The 19,524-nt window shown below is 37.9% G+C and overlaps 1 protein-coding gene across 2 annotated transcripts in view; it reads right to left on the reverse strand.

Annotated features, from left to right (window-relative positions):
• ap3b1a (adaptor related protein complex 3 subunit beta 1a) overlaps positions 1 to 18,974 on the reverse strand; it is a 55,085-nt gene extending 36,111 nt beyond the window's left edge. For both annotated transcript variants that reach the window (XM_079586985.1, XM_079586986.1), the window contains exons 1-15: positions 18,573 to 18,974; positions 12,112 to 12,187; positions 11,938 to 12,012; positions 9,999 to 10,094; positions 9,252 to 9,412; positions 9,098 to 9,164; positions 5,819 to 6,001; positions 5,358 to 5,507; positions 3,890 to 3,987; positions 3,742 to 3,796; positions 2,747 to 2,818; positions 2,555 to 2,617; positions 1,475 to 1,607; positions 361 to 470; positions 53 to 229 (exon numbers count right to left, since the gene is read on the reverse strand). In XM_079586985.1, coding sequence (XP_079443111.1) covers positions 53 to 229; positions 361 to 470; positions 1,475 to 1,607; positions 2,555 to 2,617; positions 2,747 to 2,818; positions 3,742 to 3,796; positions 3,890 to 3,987; positions 5,358 to 5,507; positions 5,819 to 6,001; positions 9,098 to 9,164; positions 9,252 to 9,412; positions 9,999 to 10,094; positions 11,938 to 12,012; positions 12,112 to 12,187; positions 18,573 to 18,718 — 1,662 coding nt within the window. In that variant the 5' untranslated portion in view covers positions 18,719 to 18,974. The remainder of the gene's footprint in view (positions 1 to 52; positions 230 to 360; positions 471 to 1,474; positions 1,608 to 2,554; positions 2,618 to 2,746; positions 2,819 to 3,741; positions 3,797 to 3,889; positions 3,988 to 5,357; positions 5,508 to 5,818; positions 6,002 to 9,097; positions 9,165 to 9,251; positions 9,413 to 9,998; positions 10,095 to 11,937; positions 12,013 to 12,111; positions 12,188 to 18,572) is intronic.
• Between the last annotated feature and the right edge of the window lie 550 nt (positions 18,975 to 19,524).

Here is a 19,524-nt window from a genome sequence, read left to right on the forward strand (position 1 = left end):
CGCATGAACGCACGTACGCACGCACGCAGCACAAAGTGTGATTTGATTTCACCTGTTTGGAATTGGTCAAGTAGAGTTTGGCAGCCAAGTTGACGATCTGCAGTTTGACAATGTCCTCCTCACTAGTAAAGGTCTTGGCCATCTTTCGCAGGACGTCAGGGGCGATTTTAGGCACGTGTTCACAGTATTCTCCCATCAGCCACAGGATGCTGGCCCTCGCCATTGGGACCTAAAGAAGCAAATGGACACCAAATACACACAACATCAAATTGTAATATTATATGATGTAAATAAAACCTAATCAGACTACAGTTGCACACAACAGCACCACTGATGTGTAATATTGTGCACGTCTCTCACGGTGATGTTGTCGAAGAGTTTGGCCATGTGTTTGATGATGTCACTGTGCTGTGATGGTTGAGTCTGCAGAAGTTTCTTGATGACCACCACACTCTCCGCGACCACAGTCTCTACAAAGACAAGAAACACGTACATACAGCAATGTAGTATGATTTTTTTTCTGTAGTAACAATAACTAACTGTTATAACCAGTGTTTGTGGAGTAACTACGGAAAAGGAGCAATTAAATTGTAACTTACTGTGCATGCCGTTAATATAATTTACTGTGTATGCAGCTTTACATTTGAGCGAGGAGAGGAAATAATCATACACATGCTCCTATAATGTCCTCTCGCTCTGATGTGTAAAGTCTGGGAGATATTTTAGTGCAACAATTCATGCATGATTCACACATGTAGGTAAATACGGCAGATTTGAAACTCAAATACAGTGTTTTTCAAGTTTCATCAGTTGTGCTTAGTGTTAAATTGAATGCATTCACCCTTACTGAGATCCTCATTGTTTGTGTCAGGTAAACATTGCTCTGATTATACAATTATATCATAGGTTTTGCCACTAAAGAAATTACTAAATCCAAGGTTTCACTTACTTTCTCCACCCTGCACTGTGACTGATTACTCAAGAGTATTCAATTCAATAACAATGTAAAAAGTACAATTTGTGTGTCATTAGTTGTTTATCTATAATTGTGTTTTAAATAAAGATCAGACCAGATTTATTGAGTAATCAGTGCAGAAATTCACAAACGTGAATTCTTGCCAATGTATATACATTAAATATCGAATTTTAAATATCACTAGCACTATAACGTCAATGTAGTTAGTTAGTTTTTTTGTTTGTAGTTTGTAGATGAACTTAACTACAGAAATAATTTCAACAACAGTATATGTTATTGTTTATATCCTATTATTTAAAGTTCAAAATATGTTCAAAATAAGTAATTGAAACCATCTCCATCTGTGGTGATAATGGCTCTGTCTTTGTCATTTTTGTCTTTACACTATAAGACATAATGAACTTCATCATAGTGCCATCAGGCAATGAGAAGCACTGCTGCTCATAATTGAACAATAACTTTAAAAGCAAAAGGCTCAGGAGGTTAGTGTATGATTACCGTCTCTGTTGGACAGCAGCAAGACCAGGCCGTTGAGGCAGGTGTCGGTCACCTCAGAGATGTCAGTGGCACACCGGCCGATGGCCTGGATGGTGGCCGCCGCAAACGCCTTATCCTGACTCTTCACGTATGTCTGGAACATACAAACATTTGCTTAAAACCGCCATTCCTGTTTTAAAACCTAGTGAGCTGCCTTGCCAGAAAGGATTTTAAAGGGGTGATATAATGCCCCTTTTACAAGATGTAAAATACGTCTCTGATGTCCACAGAGTGTGTATGTGAAGTTTTAGCTCAAAATACTCCACAGATAATTGTTTACAGCATGTGTCCCTTTTGTGAGCAAAAACGTGTCGTTTTGTGTGTCTCTTTAAATGCAAATGAGCTGCTGCTCCCGGCACAGGGGGCGGAGCTTCAACAGCTCAAGTGTTAGCAACTCCGATTACCTTTTCTCAACATGGACTCACCCCCTTTGTCGCGCGTGCCCGGGGGCGGGGTTTATGTAAATTTTATGGTTAGTGATGTCACTAACCCGGGAGGAATGTCATGTAGTCCCTACCAGCCGTTTGTTGTAGTCCTTATAAAACAATTTCTTTAAAAGCAAATATATCCCTTTGCTTTGAACTTTAAGCATTGTAACTTTACAGATGTTGTGGCAACATAACACACTAACTAAAGTTAAAAAAGTGAAATCATAATCAACCACCCCTTTAAGCATCATAAATGTATTTGAACCTCATAATTTCCCCTCAAGTGTCCACTTAGAACTCAACTTATTAAAAGAGGGTTTTTTTTCCCTCAGCTTTTACCTCACCCTGCAAAAAAACTGTTAAAACAAGCCTAAGCTCTTAGCTGGTTTAAGCTTTTCAAGCTGGTCTCCCAGCCTGACCATGCTAAATCAACTATAACTAGACTAGAAGACCAGATAAAACCAGTCAACCAGCTTTCTAATGCCTAAAATGCTGTATAGGTAGGCAACTGTAGGTTTTGAAACACAGCCCTCCTTCTGGTAAGAGTAAAGCTTAATTCGCAAACACAGAGATAATAAGAGAAAACAAATCAATTTAATCTATGAGACTTTACCTGGAATTCTCTCAGTATTGTGGAGATGTTTGCTTCATTAGCCAGGTTAGTTAAAATCTCCAGCTGAAGAATTTAAACAGATGAGATAAAACATCAGATAAACCACAAAACATCAGCAAACAAGCAGATACTGTGCATTAACACTGCACGGCAACACAAAACAATGATGAAATGAAGGCAAGTCTGTTTTACCTTGAGTGTTTTGATGTGTGTGGCATCTGTAGACCTCACATAGAAACTCTTCATGAAGGGTTCAAACATCCCCTGAAAAAAATACCTTAGGTTTTAACTGTTCAAATCAGATTATAGTGTGCACCTTACGTTTTTGTTTTGTAACCTCAGTGATTATCTTAAGGCTTTTTACCTCAGATTCTACATTAGTGTTTGGCATTTTACCTCAGAATTAACCTTCACTTTTTACCAGCATACATCTTAGTTTACATCTCCGAATTTACACCTACTGTACCATCAGATTTTTATGTTCAGTATCCCTCAGATTTTACAGAATAATTTACTTCAGATTTTACTCCAGACATCATTACTTTTGACAGATTATAACTCGATACCTCAGATTTTCTTCAGACATTACCTTAGTTTATCTGAAGCCTAATATAGGCATACCTCAGATTATAACTGAGTGTTTACCTCAGGAGATATCTTGGATTTTTTCACACAAAATATGTCAGATACTACCCTCAGTTTGCTTTAGACATAATTGAAACCTCAGATTTTACCTCTTGCAATTTACTTCATATTTTACCTCATGATTTCCTGCAGAATTGAGGCCTACTTCTCATTTTACCTGTTTACCTCAGATCTTACCTTGCGATTTACTTCATATTTTACCTCTAGATTTCCTTTAGAATTGAGGCCTACTTCTCATTCTACCTCAGATCATACCCTAAGATTTAATAAATGTTTTACCTCATGTTTCCTTCAGAATTGAGGCCTACCTCTCATTTTACCTGTGTTTATTTCAGATATATTACCATGAAACGTACGTTATATTTTATCTCATGATTCCAGCCTAGCTCTGATTTTACCTCAGTGTTTACCATTTATCTCAGATTAAGCACTTAAAATAGACTAACACATTTAGGCCTAATTGCTTGTAAATCATTAGCATTGTTCATAATATGTTCAGATTTCATGAGAACTGTGGGATGAATGTTTCAGTGAGTCTGTACCTTCCTCTGAATAGACATGGTGGCGATGTTCTGCAACACAACATACTGAACTTCCCTAGAAGAGCCAAGAGGGAAACCAAAAACAGGAATTAGATTGACAGATTTGATAATAATGATATTTCCATCCTGTTTCTCTCAGTGTGTTTACCTGTGGCTCCTCAAGAGTCTCACCAGGGACTTGGTGACGATGCTAATTTCATGTTTAGGGGCCAAATGCCAGTAGAGCTGAGATACTGCCATCACAACCTAAAAAAAGAGATGATTATATTAATAAAGGACCAAGCAGTGTAGCATCCAAAAACACGATATTATCACGCTTTTGGTACGTTTTTAAAAAGGGAGTGAGAGTAAGAGATAGACAGGTAAGAAAGAGAGACAAATTAATGGGAGACGTGGTGGAGAGTCCCAGAGAAATGTGAAGTCAGAGAAAGAGGAAGAGGAGGCTTTGAGAGAGATAGAAAAAGAGATAGATGGTGATAGATTAGGAAGACTTCAATGTATGTAATGATTTTGTCTTCCCCAAATTACTTTGACCCCAATATACGAACAGGACAGCAGACTTCAACACATCAACCACTAAACCAGCAGAGAGAGAAAGAGAGAGAGCTGATAAAGACAGAGTGCACACTGAGTGTAGAACAAAGCAGGACAAGTTTTAATCAAAACATATCACACACACAAACGTCAAAAAACACACATACACACAAGACCTTGAGCTTCCAGGTTGATGGAGCACTTGAGTCACTCTGTGTGTGTGATGTAGGAAGGAATAACATTTTCTGAGCACATTTCTAAGGCTGAGTGTATGTAACGTGATTGAGCTGTGTCTGACACAGCCTTGGTCCAAACACGCACACACACACAAACACTCACACTTAAACACAAAACACACACTCAGGTGTGAAGCCCTTCACTATTGCTCACAGTTGAATAGGAAAGAGCACAAGAGAGGGAAAAATAATATATGAGATATGAGAGTATTTGAGTAATATTACAGATAAATTATGAATTAATAAAGCAAAAAGGATGATACTATCAGCTAAAAATGGAGCCAAATACAGGAATTACATCAGTAATACTTGACTAGATGTTTATCCACCTAAAAAAAAGAACAATTTAGACAACTTTCATACTTTCATCTTGTGAGAGGTGAAAAAGTAGATATAGCCTAAATAGTATTAACTAAATTATAATATTAATAATACCCTATATTAAAAATTACCATGATTAATATTGTTGTATCAACATTTAAAAGTGCAAAGCAACATCTTGTCTGACAAATTATATGTCGTCGTCATCATATGTAAAAGAGGGCATTATGTGTCTGTGTGTGTGTGTGTGTGTGTGTGTGTGTGTGTTTCAGGTATTCCCTATGTTGTGGGGACAAAATTGTGATTTTTTGGTCTCCATGAGGAAAACAGCGTATAAATCATGAAAGTAGGTTCTTTTTTCTTTTATGTAAAAATGCATAAAGTTTTCTGTGATGGTTAGGTTTAGGGGACAGAATATACAGTATAAAAATTCTCCACCATAACCATAAAAAGTCCCCATAGTAATACACATGGAAACCCAACATGTGTGTGTGTGTGTGTGTGTGTGTGTGTGTGTGTACTCACTGCAGTGTTTCTGCTCTGTAACAGTGGTTTAGTGTTTCTGAGCAGGAGTCTGTGGTCTGGATCCATGACGTACGGTTTGGACTCGTCCGCTCTCCTCTCTTCCTCAGAATCGTAAAAGGTTTTCTCGTTATTCTCATCAAACACGGCATCCTACAATCACACACACGATTAATAAACAGATGAATACAAATATCTAACGAATCGAACCAACTTCAAGCCAAAACTGAATAAAGAGGCTACATAGCATAATTTAGAGTGATAGCATATATAGTCCTCTCTCCAACACTCCTTCATACCTGAAACCCTCAATGCTAGCATTGAAAAAGATAAAAGAAAATGAAATTCAGATCAGCAAAATCGTGTCCGACTGAAACCGCTTTTCTTGATAGCTGAGCTTTAAAAATATGTAAATAATAATTAAATACAATTTGTGCTTAATGATTTAATGAAAGCACACTCACCTCTCCCCACGGGCTCACAAACTGCGTCCTGGCGTAGCGTGTCAGCATGTGTATGATGACGACCTGACCCCACTCCTCCACATCCACCAGCATGTTACACAGCTTCCGATAGTTCTTATGGATCAAATCGATCCGGTCTGGACATACCTCCTCAAAAGCCATCACCACGCTGCCGGCAACCAGCTACAAAACACACATGACATAAAGCAGGGTTTAAAACTGTTTGAAGTGGTTCTTTCACTCTGTGGTACAGTAGTACATTTAAGTTTAGAATTCTTGATTTGGAATGGTTGTTACACATTCCAGTGGTGTCAATCAAATAATTCCAATAATTCGAATGGTTTGACACTTGGTGACTGAATGGCACTTGCTATGTGAACACACACCAAAATAAATAATTTGAAAAGGTTAAATGGTTCTAAAAAAGTAGTCAAACTTGTATGAAACTTGCCATAGAATGAATAAGGGGAAAAAATACAGATAATTTTTGAGAGGTACTATCTACAAATCAGCCACAATGCAGAAAAAAAGCACACAGCGATGAAGGAGTTAATTGAAAAATTATTGTAAAAAATAGGGAAAAAAGTGTCACACACAAAGACACACACACACACACACCTCCACAGCTTCTGTGCAATTATCACTCACCCGTTTCTCCTGCAGCAACCCTAAAGTTGTGCTGGAGGTTTATAATTGCAAATTAAGCTGATTAGGTTATATATGCGTCGTAATTACAAACCTCAGTGTGGTCTCAAAACAAACAGATGCTTGGAAGATGACAACCTGTTCTGCTTCCCACCAAGCTAATATAACACACCACTCTCACTTTAGACTAATGAACTACAGTATATGAGAGAGAGTGTGTGAAAACAACAGAGAGAGAGAGAGAGAGAGAGAGAGAGAGAGAGAGAGAGAGAGAGATAGAGATAGAGATAGAGGTAGAGGTAGAGGTAGAGATAGAGATAGAGATAGAGATAGAGATAGAGATAGAGGTAGAGGTAGAGGTAGAGGTAGAGATAGAGGTAGAGATAGAGATAGAGATAGAGGTAGAGGTAGTGATAGAGATAGATAGAGAGAGAGAGAGAGAGAGAGAGAGATAGAGAGAGAGAGAGAGAGAGAGAGAGAGAGAGAGAGAGAGGTCAAGTGCTTCATTCATCATCATACGACATCAATTCCAGCTCTGAGAAAAGGAAATTACAGGTAACGGATCACTTAAACCTTTACAAAAAAGAATGAAAATTAACTTTTTGGACAGTGGCAGGTGAACTGAAAAAAATAATAAAAAATTCATCATAACTACAAATATTTCACAGGAGCCATGAATTTGTGTTTTGCAATATCCATTATTTATAACCCTAGTGAAAAATAAATATACTAAAATGCATTTGAAATACATTTATTTAATGCATTTACATATGTATGTACTTAATGTAAAAACCCTGCAATTGCACTTTTGGTGTACTAAACTCATATACTTCAAGTCTGCTAAATTGGAAAAACTTGTTTTGTACTTAACGCACTTTAGTTATCCGGACTTAGTGCTGAAGTTCAACTCAAGATACACTTAGGTATATTTGATTGTGATAAAATGGAACCATTGCAACTATTCCGAACCTGTATGAATTTCTTTCTTCTGCTGAACACAAAAGAAGATATCCATATTTGGGTGAACTATCCTTTTAAAACTGATGGGTAAAATTGACACTCCTCCTTCTACTGGTTCCACTGTTTTTAGTCTCTCTTTCTATTTACGGTTCATCTTTAGCCATTCTTCTCCCCATCTTTCTGTTCCCATATTACCCAACAAGATCTCCAAGGTAAACTCCATCCACCATCAACAAAGCTCTTACACACACACCATCAACAAAGCTCTTACTTACACACACCTCATCAACAAACCCCTGCTATCTCTGCTGCTTGACAAGACCTTAATGGAAAAATCACACTAAGCAAATGGTTCCTCTAATAACAATAAATTTCCTGTAAAATTATGAAGGGTACAGGACGTTTCCCTGGATCCATTTTGTCATGAATTCTAATTAAGGCCGGGCGCACTGACGGGAGAGGAAACAGGGAATGCTGGGTCATCAGCGAGCGAGGAGAGATAGAGAGAGATGCTGGAACGCCGTCGCTGTGATTGATGCTGTGCTTGCCGGTCACACTGAAGACACACATGCGTACTCATATTTCTTGAGCAGGAACACAAATCGCAGTGAGCTTCCTGTGCACACTTACACAGTGCAAGCTCATAGAGATTTGCTCTATTACTGTATGTCACAATAAACTTTTACCAGTGCGTATTCGGGAAGCTCTACAGGTGAAATACAGCTCTGCACTAAAAGCCTATGAGGATAAAAAAACATGACAACGTGAGCACATCACGAGCAGACGTAATTCAGACCTGAAGCCGGGTCCGGCCGACATGCTTTATGATAATGCATCGCTTAGACTTCGTGCAAGGCCCTAGTGGGGATATCGTGAGGTCAGAAAGCGTTTATTTTACTACGAGTAGCGTTTCAGAGAGAGAGAGAGAAGAATAGAGATAGGAAGGAATGTGATGTTGTTGCGCCATCTGCTGGCTAAGAGCTGTAAATGAAAGTTCATGTACATCAATGCATTGGGCTTGATGAGTTTAATTCAATTCAGCTCATTTGTTTAAAACCACTTACAATATAAATTGTGCAGCTTTACTCAAACATACGTCACAATAGGGAAGAACAGACTACCGCAACTTCCGTTTCACGCCGACTTTAATGAGAATGGATAGACTTCAGTTAACACAGATCTGCTTCATTATTCAACGCAATTACAATATACACTGTGATTAATTATTTTCATCACTGTGAGAATTAAATCACAATTCCATATAGTCACCCCATAGTACTACATATTAATTTCGGAAGAGTAGCACGTTATTGTAAAAGGGCCAGACAATTAATCGTCAAAACCCTAAAACTGGCAATTAATCAGCATAACCATACATGACAATTAATCGTCAGCCAAACTTCATAATCGTGACAGTCCTAGTAAAAGCACCAAAAAACTCCTCAAAAGTGGAATTTCTTAGTCATTATTTAATTAGTAATTAATTAATTTTAAATAAATAATAAATAGTGCAATATACGCTTACGAAGAAAAACTATTCATAAAATAAACATGCATTATAAATGCAAAACAGACCATTTAATTATATTAAATCTCAATTATGTGTAAGACAATTAATCATCTATTAGTAACTAGCAAGATGATAGTAAAAGCTCTAGAAAAAATATATTTTACCGTGCTTTTGTCTTTCAGAAGTTTCTCAATCACTTCGATCAGATGCTCCTTCTGATCAGGGTCCAGACTGGAAGAGAAAAGCAGGGACCTCTGTAAAACACACTCGTTCATTAGCATTCGGTGAGGAGGACATCTGTATGAATGTGTAGATAACCTGTAGAGTTTCTGAATGGCGTGAGCGGCGGTTTTCCGGACGTAAGGTGAAAGGTCGGTGGAGGATTCTTTGATGGCCAGCATCATGATGGGGACGATGATGGGAACTCTGATACTGGACAGGACCCTGAGAGCGCTCGCTCTGATCAGCTGATTAGGATCCTACACACACACACACACACACACACACAAATGATGAAAATTTGTTAAATTAGTGCTGATCTAAAATACAGGCAAATTGCTATTCTATGCAAAAAGGGGCAAAACGTAATGGAGGAGACTAGAGCTGCACGATATGGGGAAAATATCTAAAATCGGCCAAAATGTTATTATATATCAATATGGCTATACATGTTATTTTTATCATCGTTACAAAAAAAATGAAAATGACTAAAAAGCTAAATATTACTTTTGTAAATTACTATTGTATTCAGTGAAGATAGAGTATTTAAAAAAATTATATATAATATTTTTTAACACTTTACAATAAGATTTTATTTGTTCACATTAGTTAATGTGAGTTCACAGTGCATTAACTAATGTTAACAAATACAACTTTTGATTTTAATAATGCATTAAATGTTGAAATTAACATTAACAGATTTAAATAAAAGCTGTAGAAATGCAGTTCATTATTAGTTCATGTTAACTAAAGTAGTTAACTAATGAAACCTTATTGTAAAGAGTTGCCAATTTTATTTTACATTGCAAAAATGACTATACTAATATTGAAAGGGACGGGACTTACCTTGAGGGCCCGCTGGAAGGTGCTGATTGACAGGAGGGCGAGATCCTGCTGTTCCTCTGCATACCGGACGAGGTACACGTACACCAGCTTCTTCAGCTAAAACATGCACAAAATATTAAAAACAATCCAGTTATTGTGGGTTCATTTGCTTTTGTTTGTTTCACAGTTTCCTACTAAAACCCTTTAGGAAAGAAACACAAAACTTATCAAGCGTCACCCAATCCCAAACTCATTTTTCATCTTAATAACTCGGGAGTCTATCATGAAACAGTCTGATCTGCATGTGCTCAAAGGTGAAGGGTCAAAGGTCGGTCCTCCGTATAATTGCGTCCAGCTCTCGAGGTGACGAGAGGTCATTAGCGATCAGGGAGTCACGGCAACGCATTCCATCATCATCACCACAGCGATTACCAGCCAAATGGAAAAACATCACTCACTTCATAAAGAGAGACATTACCCATCTGCCCCTCTGGTTAATCACATTTACATACAGCGGCCTGCTGATCAGGGATTGGAGCATCCGTGCGCATGTTAATTAGACAGCGGCTAAATGAACCGCTGGCATTTATGAAACAGAATTATATGAGGAACAGAGGGCTTGTTTTTTTTTACGCAAGAGTGTTGTTGATAGGTCATTTGAAATGGGGACACAAGGAGCACAAAGAAAAGTGCTATTCTAATTTGTTTGCCAAATCTTTGATAAATCCTAAGTAGTCTGTGAATTAATCCAGAGGTTTTCAAACTGAGGAAGCAAGGATGTGCCAGGAGATCCACCGGAGATGTTCAGAGGGAAAAAGGCAATTCAAATAAGTAATAAAGGAAATTAAAAAATAATTAATTAAATTAAAAGTAATAAAATAGCAGTGATAAAGCTAAATAAAAGTAGTCATACAATTAAATAATAAAGTAAAAACTAAAAGACAAAAAAAATAGACATATCTTTCTACTTCAAAATAAACTAAAAATAAAGTAATTATTCTAATTAACAGATAATAAATAAAAAAGACCTCAACCTCACAGCAAGCAATATACTGTATAGCAATATTTTCCTAATTATATTTTATACATATTTATAGTATTATTATCATCTTTCACCTTTATACATTAAAAGAAAATATTGCCAGCTTCATGTTTTAGGAAGGGGGGCCCATGTAAGAGGATCCTCATATATTTAGGAGTTATGGCATCAAAAAGTTTAAAACATTATGGTGTAATTTAACAATTTTGTTTAGAGAAAAAGAGCAGATCAAATTATTTATGCCATAAACATAATTAACCCCCCAAGAAGAAAAAAAAGAATTATATCAATAATGAACATTTTACTGAAATTAATTTAATTTTACTCCTATAGGATATTCTGTTAAACTTCTCTCAGTTAGCAACATTAACTAAAGCGGGGTGGAGCTTTGTTGAAGGGTCGTGTGTGTGTGCGCGTGTGCGTGTGTGTGTGTGTGTGTGTGTGTGTGTGTGTGTGTGTGTGTGTGTGGATCAATGCCAGAGTCCCCGTGTCTCTGAGCTCCAGAGGGCGGCAGCATTCGGCACACAGCTGCCCAGCGCGGAGCGTCAGACGTGGGGGAGACAGAGAGAACGTGACTGGGCCCCTAGACCACCAATTACACACCGGCCCCTCAAAACACCAGCCGTCCTCTTCAGCCTGGACGTTTTTTCCCAACCACCTCTCATGTCTTTCCATCATCCTGTGCAAACAATCTTCTTTCCAACTAAACATTCATTCTTCATCAACAAGGGCTTCCCTGTCGGATGCCTGATCAAAAATAAACCCCTGTCCACAGAGGTCCTCACAACTGTCGAACGATTTTCACTCTCAAATCAAACCAGAGCAAAGAACACGAGGAAAACTGATTCAACACATTTTTGCATGTTGTGTGAGGGTGTGTGTGCAGTTTTGAGCATGTCAGTGTTGTATATCTTTTCTTACCTCAATGTTTTTACTTGCAACGTTCTTCACCACTGCTGGAAAAAGTTCAGATGCATTCTTACCCTTGGCAATCAACTGATAGGAGAGATGAAAATGAAGAATGAAGCATCACACTGACGTAGTCACTTTTAATATGATCTTAATACAAGACCTCGGCCTCCCAGAATGACGTACCCCGACTATCCTCTTCATAGCCTCCAGCTTCAGAGACTCTTTGTTGTTTTCCAGCATCTCCTTCAGATCTTCATTTCTGCAGAGAAACATGATCCGGTGTTACAGCAACTCACGTTTAAACCATTTGAGTCACTGACATTCAACATTACAATGATATCGTTTTACTGATGAAATGAGAGTGGAGCTGTAATAATTCAGTTCAACTGAATGAATTTATTCTTAGTTAAGATTCAGTTAATATATATATATATATATATATATATATATATATATATATATATACACACACTAACTATACAATAATACAAGCACAGGGCCATATGGGTCAAGTACTGAAATTTGAAAATTATTTACCTGCATGTCATGACATTAACCAACATCTGAAAACCATGAACCTAGAAATGTTTTGTTAAATTATTGAAATATTAAATTAAGTAAATACTTAAGGTCAAAGTCATTTTGCTGACAAAAACGTTTAAGAATCCCTGGCCTACAGCGCCAAAAACACAGAATTCATGAAAAAATCATCTCCATTCAAGCAGATGTATAACAGTCAGAGATTTTAAATTAGTCTGTGCGGATGCTGGTCATTCCTCTGTCCGAACAACGCCGTCATTTACATAGATACCATGTGAGAGGCACATTCTTCAGACAATAAAAGACATATGCTATCATGTCATAGATTACAATTTTTTTAAGCAAAAGGAACTGGATTATAAAGAGGTTCATACCGTCATGTAAGTGTTTGAATGAATGAATGAATGAATGAATAAGTCGACAAGCTAATAAAAAGACAGATTAAATTTCAACTTTGAAAATAAAGGTGAAAAAGAAAGGAAAGCACTGAAAACCACTAGATACGTGCCTATTTTTTCCACCTCGGAAACAAATTCCTAGTTTCAAAGTGATTTAATCTTGCTGGGCATGAAAATCATGACTTTTATTTCCAGAAAACAGGTTTTCTTGGCTTTACTTGAGCATTTCTCATACCCTCTGCTGGGTTTATCCCCATTCCCACTGCTGTGGTTGTTGGTCAGAGCTTGTTCCTCCGAGCTGAGGTCTGATTTCAGCGAGAGCTGGAGGTTCTCGGCAGAGACGAGAGCGCTCCGCAGCGCTCCAGCGGTCTCCAAGCACAAGCTGCCCAATCCTCCGTTCATCTTACACACGTACAGAATTACTAAAACCACAAACCACAGTGGTAGAGAAGCTCAAGATGATAAAAAAAACCTGGATGCGTTAGAAGAGCCATTCATCTGTCCATCACAAGAGGTTTCTCAGACCTCGCTCATCTTTGTAAATCCATGAAGAAACCATCCAAACAGGAATACAAGATCGACCATTTCTTCAAATCAACCGAGAAGACCAGGTCTCAGAAGCATAAGCCAAGAGAAAGTTTGACATGGGATGAAAGACAACGTCTACTGGTTCCTTTCTCTCCACCGATGCAGTCGAGAGGACCGGAGAGGGACAAGATGGCACTATCCTCCAGTCTGACTCAATCATCTGGTTACTGGCCACGTGCAGCAGTCGCACAACCATCCAGTGTGACCATCACACATTAATTAAATCCAGCGAGGTTACAATGGTTCACTCTTATCATAGACTGAAGCCTGAGTTCCCTCAGTGTCCATCCCAGTTCTCCTGATAGGCTATATGGTCAGTTGCTTCTTGCAAAGATGCTTTTGGTTCTCCGTTAAGAGTATGATAAAGCCTCAGGTCTCGATTAGGTTGAGAGATGCTCAATCTCAGCAGATCCAAAGCTTGCAAGTTGTGTCCTTTTGAGTGCCAGATGTCACTAGCCAAACTAGGAAGAGGTAAAAGGGGAAAAAAGTCCAGCGAGGTCAAAACAACAAGGCTGGAGAGCTCAACCAAAGATGATCAACTAGATTCAGAGCTTGCAAGTTGGGTCCCTTTGAGTGCTAGTTGTGAATAGTAGCCAAACTGAGAAGTGGGTAAAATGCAAAGGAAGTCCAGCGAGGTCAAAACAGAAAGGCAGGAGAGCCGACTCCAGCTGTGGCATTTCTTTGCGGCAGCGGTCGCCTCCCTTTAGAGGAAGCATAGAGGCTCTTATCTTCAACCCAAGACTTTCATCACCTCCGCAGAACCGCGTTCTTTGCTTGTGTTGGTAGTTCACGGCGGGTCTGCTTATTCTGATAACGGCCAACGACGGCAACAAAATTTAACAAATCTGAAACAAAAAGTCATACCCAAATAGTGAACTGGAGGCAGGAACGGGAAGAATTTTTTATGCACATGGCCAGGCAAATGTGTTTTAGGCCTTGAAGACCATATTCATCTGGTTGAAAATACTCGATTGAATCTGTTGGATTAAAAAGGAACCACTTTAACACAAGCAGTAATTTAGTAAAAAGTAATTTACCCTCATGTCGTTGCAAACCTGTATGCCATTTACACTGGTGATAGTGAACGCTTGCTTTTAAGCTGCAAATTTAAGTCATTATTTTATAATATTCTAACTCTAGCGGTTAACTCATGAACGGGTGAAAATGACTCAGTGAATCAATTCGTTTTAACAGAAAACAGAAGAGGTGAACAAATCATTATTTATTTTGGGCTAAATGTAAGAGGTTTGAGTTAGTTCACAAAATGGATTTAATGATTCGTTCATGAACTGATCTGATTTGTTCACAAACTTGAGTTCTTCTCACTGACTCACTGAACAGGTTAGTGAATGAAAGTGGTCTGTATGATGTTTTGTGTCTTCTGAAGTCATATGAAAGCTTTGTTAGAGGAACAGAACAAAATTTAAGTTGTTATTCTCTGAAAAAATTCCATCCAGTGACCATCTCAACTCGAGAACCGCTGCAAATGACTTTTGAGACAAATGAGTTCGACCAGAGAACAGAAGCAGTAAACAAAACATTATTTTGAGATGGTTTTTATAATTGGGCCCGTCCAAACACCCTCACTTGAGGTCTTTGTACTTGGCCACTTGTCTACTTATGACGCATTTCCGGAGTTTGCAAAAACACAATGGTCTTTAGCTTAGTGAAATTATGCAACATAGGACACACCTGCACAAAACAAAAACAGCAGACGGACTAAATGAAAATGAAAACTCCCTCTCTGACAGTAGGTGGCGCTTATGGAGCAGCAGAGGGGTATTTTGGGTACCGCTGAACACAAAGCAGTGATGTACTTACTTATAAACACTACTTTTCATATGGAGGCGAGAGGAAAAGCCAGAAATCAATTCCCTCAGAGATACAGTGCTATGCTTAAGTGAAGACACCCATGCTAAAGTTGCCTAAAAAGAGGAATAGAAAAATCATCTTTTGGAAATTGATCGTAATGCCTTAATTAAAAAAAATTAGGAAAATTCAACCTTGTAAGGACACCAATTTTCTTTGTGAATGAATAATGTATCGTAAATAAATAAATGTTCTTCCTTAAAATACAGGGTGCATAAGTCAGGACACCCCTATGTTAAATTCCCATAGAGGCAGGCAGATTTATATTTTTTAAAGGCCAGTTATTTCATGGATCCAGGATACTATGCATCCCGATAAAGTTCCCTTGGCCTTTGGAATTAAAATAGCCGCACATCATCACACACCCTTCACCTAGAGATCAGCATGGTTTTATTTCAGTTAGCCTAGTAGCTGGATTGATTTGCATTGAGAGATGATCTTATGGAAAGTACCCCATGCCGATCTCTAGGTATGGTGAAGGGTGTGTGAGGATGTGCGGCTATTTTAATCCCAAAGGCCAAGGGAACTTTATCAGTTTAACATAGGGATAAATAATATTATTTCTGTATTTTAAGGAAGAACATTTATTTATTTACGATACATTATTAATTCACAAAGAAAAGAGTCTTTAAAGGTTGGATTTGTCCTTATTTTTAATTAAGGCATTAAGATCGATTTCCAAAAGATGATTATTATTTTTTATTCCTCTTTTTAAGCAACTTTAGCATATGTTCACTTATGCATAGCACTGTGCATTCATATAAACCCCCGGCCACCCTCCAATTCAATATTTATTTTTCTTCCTATATTTCGAGTATTGTGAACAGTGAGCTTTCTGTGAGTTCTCTTGTCTGCATCCGTCTTCAGCGTGTCCCGTCTCGGGCCTGCATGGGTTAATGTCCAGTTTACAGACTTTGTAATAATTTGGGAAATTATTGCAATGCAGTTTGTGTGCAAGTCCAGAATAGTGGAGCAAAAAACAGTCCGGTTCCAATTTATGGCCAGTTGACCGGTGCATCTCTACTGGAATGAAAGATTGTCAGTGAATAATGACTTTAATTTTAATTTAGTTAATTACACAAAACTATCAAATGACTTGAAATACGACGCATGAGTTGTATGGACTACTTTTATTATGCTTTTTGTAAATTTTGGAGCTGAGAGCACATCGTATGGAATAAAGACCTGTGTAGATATCAATCACAATTTAAATCTAATATATCTAACTTTTCGATCCAGAGAAGAAAGTAAGTCATACAGGTTTGGCAACTGGCACCACATATGGTGAGTAAATTGACACTTTTTTTTTTTTTTTGGTGAACTGTGCCTTTAAGTGTGTGTTCTCAGTGTTGTTGTCCCTTCGTCTCATTCTCAAGGCTTCTCTCTCGGTCCTCATGACTTCAGTCTCCTGCTTGCAGTCATGTGAGAGAGCCAATTCAGTTAGGCCTAAATAACATTAGGAATTCATCCGTTATTACCCTCAACATACCAATAACACACACACACAAATCATCAGCTATGGCAGAAAACCATGCTCTTGAATTCAGGAAGCCGATATTAGAAAGCAAACAATACCAAACACAAGCAATGACCCTCTTAACAACAGAAAGACATCCAGACAGTGTAGTAAGAGTGAATAAATAAAGACTAACCAGCAGTGAAGGCTATTTGCGGTATAATAAATGGCACAATTCTCATATGTCCCATCATATTAAACAATTAACAGGCTCATTAATGCAGGAAACAGTATAAGACTTCCTGTCTAAGCAGGGAAATTTGTCGTTCGGCACCATAATTGCTGGAACAGAGCTAAATAGAGTTAAGATCCCATGGGAAGAAGACATAAGGGTTGACGTCAGCCCTTTCTATGGCCTTCACAAAGAGGCTGGAGAAGACAAACACTGTCTGAGATAGTCCGGACAAATAGCAAAAACAATACAGTATGTAAATCAATCCAGTGAGATCCAGGAAACACCTCAGCAGAAACAATAACGTTATGACCCAGGCCTAGTTTCACAACTACCTTGATGTGATGATACTCTCACCAGAGGATCAATAGTCCTCTAATATTGTAGGCATACTGCCCCCTGCTGGAGGAGGACTGCAACAACCAACTGCATGAGTTTGCAAGACAAAAAACAAGACTCAAAGGTTATGCTGACCCACCAGAAAATTAAGATTTTTTTTAAGGAGGCACAATATATTGGCCAGCATATCGGTATTGATCGATATATGTTCGGTTTAATGTTATCGTTATCGGCCCGATAAGAAAATTTGGCCAATGTATTAAAGCCGATTAATAATGGATTATTTATTATTATTCAACATGATGGTTTTGAATTGCTTGAAATATGATTGGAGGAAAAAGGAAAAATCTTTAGTGTAACTGTCATATAGGCTACATAAAATTACAATGGGAACATTAAAATTGTGTGCTTGGGACATGGCTTTTAATGGTGAGACTTTTGTTTTTGTAATCAGGCTCTTACATTTTTTTTTATAAAAATGTGGATTTTTTATTATCGGCTATAGATATAAAGAATTATCGTATCGGTGCATTCAGTCTTACTGAAGCAAGACTATCAAAACACACAAATTATGTTTGAAAAAATTCCACAAACCCCAACTATTATGTCAACCAGGTAGATAACAATATATTGGTGACAACTTTTGCATCAACAATGAAAAATACATGACACAAAAGCAATCATTTAAAGGGATAGTTCACCCAAAAATAAAAATTATCTCATCATTCACACACTCATCCTCAATGTCGTTTAAAAAAAGATATTTTGAAGAATGTTGGTAACCAAACATGACAGAATTTTGATTTTTGGGGTGAACAATCCCTTTTAAGTTCTCAAGGAATAAAATTGTATGTCAATTTTCAGATGTAAAATTGTTTGTGACGACACAACAGCCAACTGATCCAAAAAAGGCAAATGACAGATCTGTCAAACTAACACTGGCCTTTCAGTGATGATAACTCTGTGAGACAGGCTCCATGCTAATATTACAGAGGCAGTTGATCTTATCTAATAATAATAATAATAATAATATGTATCCGTGGAAACTGAAAACCACAGTAAATAAAGAATGAAGTCAACGTTTACTAGTATGTTTTCTGCTACTAGTAATGTAAGCAGCATACATAAAAACATCAGCTTCAGTAGTGTGAACGACCATGACGTAGACTGCTTGGTGCACATCTGCATGTGTGAGTGAGTGTGAGTGTGTGTGAACTCTTACTTCTTGCAGTCAGCGCTGAAGAGGCTGAACGCGGCCCCTCCGCCGCCGCCGCCGCTGATGTTGCTGTTCTCCTGCGCCGCGTCCACGCCGGACTCCACCGAGCCCTGCTCGTTATACGACACACTGTTGGCGGACATCCCGAGCATTTACCCCGACTTACACCGCTCACTACAGCAGCACAATCTTAGTTATCCTCCGATAAAGGCAGCTGTGTTTAAACAATGTCGCGCTGCTATTTTTCACTGAATGAATCGCAAGGAAAAAAACTTTTTGACTCCTGACGTACAACTTTTCCCCTCTTCCACGCAGAGTCGGAAGTGAGCTGGAGTCACATGACCGTCACATGACGGCAGCGTGACGAAGAACAAACACACACATCACTCTCCTCTCTCCACCTTTCCTTACATTGTCTAGTACAATGTATATTTATGCTTTTTTATTATAATGTACAAGTGATTGTGTGTGGCATATAAAAAGGAGGGAGGAAAATTGGGGAAAAAATAGAGGACTTTCTTTTCTTTTTCTTTTCTTTTTTCTTTTTCATTTAGGCTATTGTCAATTATATATTACCCCAGGCCTAATGTTTTGTTTGTTTTGCTTTTGCACGTTTTTTTCCTGGTTCTTTGTTTACTTGTTATATATTTGTTTTGTTCATATCTGTTGTGAGTTGTAAACGTGTAGTATGTGTATTTACTTTTGCATATGCTCAATTATAAAAAAGATAATCTTCTCGCCACGTTCATAAAATTGTAATTTTCTTACTTTAAAAATTATTTCAAGCTTTATTGTACTGTTTTGCATAATTGCATAAGTAAAAGGGTAATTTGCTTATACATTGATGTTGTATAAAGTGGCACCCTTTCCCTTTTCTTTATTATCATTTTGCTATGTTGTATTGTCGTCTGCACTGGTTTGTTATATTTTTTATTATTTTTATTCTTCTTCTGAATTA

The sequence above is a fragment of the Phoxinus phoxinus genome (genome assembly GCF_949152265.1).
Source record: "Phoxinus phoxinus genome assembly, chromosome: 17".
Classification (NCBI taxonomy): domain Eukaryota; kingdom Metazoa; phylum Chordata; class Actinopteri; order Cypriniformes; family Leuciscidae; genus Phoxinus; species Phoxinus phoxinus.